We start from the raw sequence: 8,825 nt of genomic DNA, 5'->3' as shown, positions 1-8,825 counted from the left end.
AGCCAAACATGGACATACAGCTGTACTAGACTATTCTCTGTTTATACTACTGATACCTGTTTGATCTATCATAAAATGCTGATCAGCTATACCTTACACACTGCTTATTTTTCACAACCATGTACAAGGTTGTGTAAGTCTGCATGTACGTCATCCAATGTTCCAAAGGAAACCATATATACAGAATATGAAAAAGTGTGATCTTATTGTAATATAAAAGCCAACAACTTCCAGTTTTAAGTGTATTAATTTTCTAAAATACTACTCCTGCAAGCAGCTATCTAGCAACTCCATTTAGTAAAAGCATGAAAGGTCTAATGCTCTCTCAGTAACAGGAAAGCATTAGTAGTAAGAAATAGGAATTCAGTAAGAAGCTAAACTTACTGGTAGGGACCTTCCTCCTGCCCCATTTAGAGCCACAATCATCTAGCTAGATGGTTATTTTTAGTGAAGGCTCCTGCTTAAAGAGAAGGGAAGAAGGAAGTACCCAAAATTAGAAAGACCAAATCACTATGTGACTATTGTAAGAAAATACAAAAAAAAAAGGACAGAAAGTCTCCTACCAGATTAACAGCAATATAAAAAAAAAATATATATCATTCTTGGTAATGTATCTTACTTGTTCATGGTTTCACACTGCTTTCAGTGTTTCCATACTAATGGAAACAGCAATACTTTATACTTTGCACCCATATATTCCAAGTAATACACAATGGCCGTTATGCAGAATCATTATCAGGAGACTAATGGCATGTGGTAGGTTAAGGTGTAAAGCCTTGTTCCACAGTGAAGTCCAGATCAATAACTAGTATATCCAGTTCTGTTGTATAAATATTGATTTCTACACACACATACTGTGTGTAACTTTCAAAGTACCTTGCCATCACAGAATGGATCATACTATGGCATGCTGCGCTGAGTACCTCCTGGCAACATACATAACTTTGCTGATGGATCTCATTCTCAGTATACTCTTAACCTGTGCATTTACTAACATAATGCACATTAAATCACATATTCAGACAGTAAGGTGTTGTAATGTTGGCAAAAAGGCTTTTTCTACCCCAGATTTTCCAAGTTTATCTTGAAATAATTCTGTTACTGCACACTGAAAGAAGAAGTTATAGCAAAGGAAAGTTACCTTCTGTATTAAGAACCTCTCAGCAGTTATTTGTGTTCTACCCCCCAGCATCACAGACACAAAATATATTGTTATTGCTGACAAAACACCCATTTGAGTAAGAGATAAACATGAGAAGGGACTTTATAAAGCAACATTTTGCATTCTTAAAGAAGATTTGTTGAAGTACTCATATAAGCCAAGCCAGACATACTACAGTGAACACTCATTCCTCTTTCCACTACTGAAGAAAACCTTAACTTCCACAAAATTATTTTTAATAACTAAGAACTACTTCCAGATAGTTATTTACCTAGACACTTCACACTCCAGCTAAAATTTTAGATGTCTTCCTAACTCAGACGCCTTCAGTCTCCTTAGGAAGAGTATGACCCTATGTCCAGTGCACAGACAATACAGCAGATGAATATACAGCTTTAGTTTTGCGCACAAGAAAATAAGCTCAAGTTTCACAACTTGAGCTTTCAACGAAGAATCTCAACAAGATGTTAGGAAATCTGGCACACAGTGGCATTACAATGCATTTGTCACATTTGGCTTAACTACTGATAATGACAGACAGAATGCATTATAAGCAGGACAAAAACCACTACATGAAGTTCACTCTCCCTCTTCTCTGTATTTACTACAAACAGATCAACTTCTGAATTTATTTATAATTTGGAGAATTTCTGGTAAATGCTGATGCAAAACTGTGTGGGGAGAAAAAGGAAGTAATTTCTTAGGATGACATCAAGTTGCAGAAAAAAAGAGGAAGGTTGCAGCATGTAAGGATGTAAACCAAAACATTCTCACACAAATTCAAGCACAACATAAAAGTAACATCTGAGCATTACACTTCAATTTAAAAAAGAACATTTTGTGGCGTGGAGTATTACAGGGATAAGAAAGAACATACTGGGATCACATCTGAATTTTCAGGCTCTGAATCACCTGACAAAGCAGGAGGTAGTTTTAAAAAACCCACCCCCCATTTGGGAACACCTGTTGATTCAGAAAGCAGTGTTAAATAGAATTGCATGCTGCACAAGACTCCAAAAGAATGTCAGCCCTTAAATCAAATATATACATTTTTAATATCTGAAATATTTACAGGGTGGAACCTTTACACAATCCCATTTGTTAAGAACAGTGTTTTCAGTTGTCCTCTCCTGATACAAAGAACTAGTAACTCAAGGTCACAATTATGTTTTCTGAACAGGTCAACCTGTATCCTTCAGTTAAATACAATATAGAGATACGGAAACACCTTTACTCAATTTGTTTCCTATTAAGAATTGTTTTTAAAAATTAAAAATGTTTCTGAGACAGTTTGCTCCCTGGAACACAGTCCTCCTGCAATCAGAACAGTTCATAGCACATTATCAATTTGTCTTCTTACCCAGGTATGAGATAAAAAATGCAGTTTACAGTACATCTCATCATTTATACCCCATCAGCCTGTTTATAAAAACCCATACAAACAAGGCAGGAGAATATTACCCTCTTTTTGTGGACAACAGACTGCTTACCAGTAGAAAACAAAAGTCAGGGCTAGTTTAACAGTATGGATAAAAACAAGACTTTGGCTTTGAAAACTTATGGTTTAGATTTTTTCAATTGTTATGGTCAGTTCCTTCCAAACAAAGTTTTCCTAAATACTAAAAAATATGTTTTTAAAAATAATTTCTTATAAAAAAAGATCTGGTTATTTTGGAGACAGAAGGGATAATAGGAAAGGGCTAAACTGAAACTGAGCAGAAGATATCCTAGTTTTTAAAAAACCCTAAATCATCAAGTAGCACTTATTGAATTGAGGTCCTGCTCTTGTTTTAACTGAACAAAGAATAAAAAACTTGCTGTAATTTGCACTTTCTAGGAAAGAAGCAGAGCATCTGCAAGAGACTGAGTTCCCAGCTTCATTAGTAATCTTAAATGGGCAAAGTACCAAGACTACTGCTGGTTCACATCAGAATGAAGTCTGAGGGAATTCCTTTTCCAGAGACAGATGAGGGGACCAAATGAACACACAAAGCTGTTCTGTGAAAGCAGTTCAAACCACTTATGTATAAACTGCTTTCTGATAATTCCTTAAATAAAAAGAGGGACGGTATAGCGGGGGAAAAAAAAAATTACGATAAATTTGCAGTGAAACCATTTGTCTTCATCTGTAATTGATATAATTCCATTTTAAGTGCCAGTATTTTGCAAAACAGGGGCTTTTTTTCCTTAGTATTTACAGGGATCAGAGTAGCATAACAAAATTACAAGAGAGCATGTACAGTAGCTGCAGCTTATAAAACATACCGGTAATTGTACCTTGTGAATTATAAAGAGAATCAATGCAGGATTCAGATAACTAACTGAGAAGGTAAAGGGGGCCTCAGAGCAGAGGACAAAAAAATTCACATTTTCTACATAAAAAAATACAGGTCTCAAGTCTCTGAGAACAGAGAAAATTCAAAGTCTTTGAATGACGGGGGGAAAAAGGGGGAAAAGCCCAAGATTGAAACGGAACCCTAGAAGCAAGGAGAGTGCTTTACTTCACTAGACCGATCTTCTTTGCTTCTGTCTCGTATATCAATAACCTCCACATTTTGACTATGAAAACTTCAGCTTCTTCATCTAGTACCTGTAGGAAATACACATTTTATAGATTATTTTTTAGGTTAGGCATTCCAGTTATAAAGACTAATTCTAGACACATCAGAACTACAAAGTTTGATCTGCTTAATCAAAATAGCTTTCCTATCTAGCATGTATTTTCTATGCATGTTCTATGGATACCAAAATATCTTTGTTATGGGCTCCTACTATTTTGCAGAATTGACTATTAGCTTCAGTATAATGTAGGAAGTATATCAGCTACATAATCTGTGCTTACCATGGCAACATCATCCAGTATGCTCTGTGGTGAGCTGTGAGCCATAACCTGAAAAAAACAAACAAAACCATCAAATGTTTTTAGACTGAAGACTCCGGGTAAACCATATAAACCTCTATGGACAAAACCCAGTTAATTCTCAAGGGTTTTGTATGCTTTACACATGCAAAAAGTATTCACAGTTCACTAGTTCCCAATATTAGCCAGAGCAAAAATTAGTATTAAACTACATCAGATTCCATCATAATGAGTGCTAGTTTATGGCTATTTTCTGAGGAACAAGTTCCAGGAAGCCCGAAGATTTAACAGGTCCTGTATTTGCTGGCTATACTTGCATCTCCAGTTAAGCTCTCCTAATTTAAGGAATAAGCTCCCCTTCCTTCAACAAGGAACTCCTAATAGAAGACAAAGGCAAAATTCTCCCTGTATCACTCTTTATAACATGCAGATGGAAAATTCAGTTAAGTATTTCAATTTAGCCTCTCCCAACTGAAACTGTCTTTCAATACCAGAAAATACCTTTTTTTTATATATATATATACATATATATATATACACACACACATATATTAAAAAAAAAAAAAAAAAAAAACTTAAGCTTGGAAAATATTCCACTTCTGCTTTTCACTTTTTACGAACCTCCTGTGCCACATAACTATCACTCTCATATAGCAGCCCTAAAAGACAAACTGAGAAAGTCATTACAGATGTGAGTACCATGAAATCTGAAAAGAGTTTTTGAAATTCCATGTTGATGAAAAGCCACAGAGCTGTTGTGGTAGACTAAAAAAGGCAAGTTATCAGAATTTAGTTTGTAACTTTATGGAAGAAGCTATGCACAGTTTAGCAAGTCATGCAACAGCTGAAAGATATAGCAGAATGACTTCTAATGATAACTCTAAAACCTTAGTATTTGCTTACTACTAAAGCAACAGCAGCATCTAAAGAATTTTTTAAAGAAGCTAATCTGGTTCATCCAAAAATATATGTAAAAATCAAGATACTGGGTTTCTTCCCCCGAATTCAAATAAATCTTACTTTTAAGCTAAAAATGTTAATGGCCAATGAGATACCACCTCTGAAATCTAATGATAGAACTATCAGTTAGAACTGCTGCTCTTTTAACTGCTCATTTCTTTATCTAGTTCCAGATGTTTATGTAACAAGTAACAGAGAGCATCTACCATGTATATACTGACCCCAAGAACACCAACTGTCTCTGATGACCATTACACAGTACAGAGAAACTAAGAACAGACTGCCTTCAAATACAGATACTGCACCTTAAACACAGAGCAAACCCCAAACTTCACACAGAAGTATAAGATACTAACCTTAGAACAAACAAAGTCAACTAGTGTGGCTTCTTCTTCACCAATATATTCTATTATTTTCTTGTTGATCCATGGTCTAATTCGACGTTCCATTAATGTCTGGAAAAAAGAGAAAAAACAAACTCCGTAATTTCAATAAACTAACTGTCTTGAGACAATACTGACAGATAGGCAGCTACAAGACCCAAACAACGATTTAGCAGAATTTTGCTATCAGTGAGATAACCCCTACTGATGTGGCATCTGTAAGTATTTCTGGCAGCCAAACATGTTTGACAGGGTATTTTCTCCCCCGTCCCATTAAACTGCTAGACGATTTGCAGCAGCCATTCAGGAGAGACCAAACAAAAATAAGCAAGCATACTTCAGAATAAGTATAATATATAGACAATCAATCAACTTACTGAATCCACAATTGACCAGTCAAGAGGATAAGCAAAGAGCTCTGGTTTTGCTGTGGGAATCTTCTCAATGAGACTCTTAATGTGTTTGCGTTTTTCTTCTGTGTTGACACTGCCTTTGATATTGCTTTTATCTTCATCTCCATAATCCAGGGGAACAAGTTTCCTTTTACGGGGTACATCATCACTGTCTTCATCATCAAATTTATTGAAAACACTATCCACAGCAAGCTTCTTCCTTTTTACAGCATTGGGCTGATTAGGACTATTGCAGGCACCTACAACCCAAAGGACAGAATTACTATTTGTAAACTATAACCAAAGCTCGGTTGCTCTTCACACATTTCTTGAGGAATATCATTTTATATTATAGAAATGCCTGTGAATGCCTAGCATCAGTTTTTTAATCTCTTACAGTATGTTATAAAAACAGTAAAAGAGGTAAATATCTCAGAGTTCAATCAAGATGCTTGCAAAATAGGGTCTTCTTTCTTTGACCTGAAATCAATTAGCACCCTTGCTGATGGGGGACTACAGCATAAGTACAAACCTTAGCAGAGCTCAGTAGTGAAAGGCTGCAATGATTCTAGCTATAGGAAAAGCATTAAATCAGCTGAATACCATACTTGCTCTCTTTATTCAAAATCTAACACAGTATGAGCTCACACTGCAGCCCCAGGGTAATGAAAAAAAAATAATAAATATATAAACATTCTTCAATACAAATATCCTTAGTTCTGCTGCTCGGAACAGAATTTTTTTTAAAACACCATGAAATTCCTAGGTACTAAAACTCTACACTCAAGTTCCAGTCACAACTGTCATCAATTCATTGTGCTACTCTCAGGAAGTTAATCTTACTTTCAGTTGTCTTCTTTCAAAAACGTCTTTGTAAATAAACAGAACTATCTAAGGCTTAAATTTAACATATACTTACATCAACGAAAGTATCAATGAGTTTTAAAAGACACATCTAGAGATCTATTAAAGTGAAAAAGTATGGGGAAATAACTATTCCCAGCTCAAGAGCATTACAAAAAACTTTCAAGCCTTGAGGTTGCCAAAACTTCCCTCTCTTTTCCACTCCAGATTCTGGAACAAGAGAGATCTACAAAACATATCTTCTGGATCATAATAAAAAAGCACAGCATTTAGATAACAGCTTGATGCAAGTACATAAAAAAATATGTTTGGCTGTCTGGCAAAAAAACTGTTTGGCCAAAAAACTGTTTGGCTACTCAGCTTAGTGTTTTTTCCATTCTGATCCTACACAGAACATGAAAATAAAATATGAACTTGCCCAGTTTGAGGCTAAGTCCTATTTTGGGCCGATGCTCCTCCGGCTGCTGTTGATCAGGTGAATTTTCATGAGGGATAATAATGCCACAGGGAGATTCATCACCAGGTGTGTTTGGGGTTGCATTTCCACTAGCAGAAGAAACAGATGGAGCAGAACTGATGGGTCGTAAAGTTGGTTTAAGGCAGGGCTTTTGTTCAGGCTCCTCCTCTTCTTCCTCTGGCTCTTCTCTTTTTTCCTCTTTTTCTGTCTTTTCTTCCTCTTCCTCCTCAGACTCTGGCTCTTGTTTTATTTGTGGCTGCCTACGCCGCTCAGCCTCCTGCTCCATCTGCAATGAAATAGACAATTAGCAAAACCAGAAGCTTTCTCAAAAACAGTACTCTTTAAAAAGAATCTAAAAATCCTCTATTTCCCAGAGAACTCCGTTAGTCAAGAACAAATATATGCAACTACTGCCATTATAGTTGGAAACAATGATTTATCAAATTCGTTTTCAAACTCCATCTAGACATAGATCTGTAAAGTTACTGTTTCCAGCATTCTTACTGCTTACCTGGACTTCTTTTTAAGAAAAAGTAAACAGAACAAATATTAGCTATCAGATCTCTCATCTGATTTTGCTCAATACCACCAGAATACCAAGGACTCTTTTCTTCCTGTCAGACCAACAGCTACTTACCCTCTGGAGTTCTGCATCTGGATCTGGGTGTCCTTCTGCCAGAAGGCGCTGCCTGATTTCTTCCAATTCTTCTTTTTCCCTTTTCCTATCCCGTTCATCTGCTTCCATCTCTTTCTCCCTGTCTCGTAGCCTCTTCTGAAGAGCACTACCCCTGCAAAAAATGCAGATTTTGTACTCCAAAGAACATTCCAATGAGAACCTTGTACCACAAGAAATAGCTGATACAAATGTTTCCTCCACTAAGTGAAAATTAGATTCATACAAACATCTGAGGTCTATTTTTGTAACAGAAGAATCTAAGATACCGATTCCCAACCTTCCTATACAGAATTTACCCCGTCACATAAAACAGATGGGGTACACAGTAGAGAATGGGACTGCCAATCTTCTTAGAAAAAGAATCTAATTATTTGACATGTTTTGTCAAGAACCAATTCTGGTGTTATTTTTATACAAATTTTAGTTAGTCCTATGCTGAAGAATCTTCCCCATCCTTTACAGAGTTAATAACCTTGTTCTTCATACAATTTACAGCTTCCTTATAGTGAATTTTTTAGAGAAGTATGCTTGCTATCTTCTCCCTGCCTTCATTAACTTATTCTGGTATTACAGAATTTATTATCTCCCACAGGTTGAAGGATAGGAAGGAATAGCTACTCCCAAGCATTAACAAGTAGCATTAAGGAGCCTCCCTTTTCCCTCTGGTACTTATCAAGTGACACTGAAATAATTTAGGTAAGTATATAACCCTTACCTCACCATATAATCAGTCAAATATAAACTTCATAACCCTCTGCCAACAGACTCCACAGCTGTGTTAAAATGAACAATGAAGATTTTATTGCTAGTAATCAATAGAAAGACGTACCTGTAGTATTTTGGATCATCTCTGTCATCATCATAATCTTCTAAGAATTCTTTTAACCGTTTGGCTTCTTTTGCCTGCAAGAAGTTGAAAAATAAGTAATGATACAGAATAATTTTTGGTTTTCTTTCTAAGAGTTTAAAATTTAGTAATAGTATTAGTAAGCTTATTTTGTATATACTCCGTTTCAAAATAAAATAGAGTTTTCCAAACCAAAAATAGAAAGGTTTTAGAATTGCATTATA

General features: G+C 35.8%; 1 protein-coding gene across 4 annotated transcripts in view; it reads right to left on the bottom strand.

Moving 5' to 3' along the window:
* Positions 1 to 2,198: 2,198 nt before the first annotated feature.
* RBM25 (RNA binding motif protein 25) overlaps positions 2,199 to 8,825 on the bottom strand; it is a 29,989-nt gene continuing 23,362 nt past the window's right edge. For all 4 annotated transcript variants that reach the window (XM_065686197.1, XM_065686199.1, XM_065686198.1 and 1 more), the window contains 7 exons: positions 8,584 to 8,657; positions 7,716 to 7,866; positions 7,040 to 7,364; positions 5,743 to 6,017; positions 5,339 to 5,437; positions 4,005 to 4,052; positions 2,199 to 3,752 (listed from right to left, as the gene is read on the bottom strand). In XM_065686197.1, coding sequence (XP_065542269.1) covers positions 3,660 to 3,752; positions 4,005 to 4,052; positions 5,339 to 5,437; positions 5,743 to 6,017; positions 7,040 to 7,364; positions 7,716 to 7,866; positions 8,584 to 8,657 — 1,065 coding nt within the window. In that variant the 3' untranslated portion in view covers positions 2,199 to 3,659. The remainder of the gene's footprint in view (positions 3,753 to 4,004; positions 4,053 to 5,338; positions 5,438 to 5,742; positions 6,018 to 7,039; positions 7,365 to 7,715; positions 7,867 to 8,583; positions 8,658 to 8,825) is intronic.

This window comes from Lathamus discolor, chromosome 6 (genome assembly GCF_037157495.1).
Source record: "Lathamus discolor isolate bLatDis1 chromosome 6, bLatDis1.hap1, whole genome shotgun sequence".
Classification (NCBI taxonomy): domain Eukaryota; kingdom Metazoa; phylum Chordata; class Aves; order Psittaciformes; family Psittacidae; genus Lathamus; species Lathamus discolor.
The sequence above is the reverse complement of the archived record's forward strand: the minus strand, read 5'-3'. Positions and strand labels throughout refer to the sequence as shown.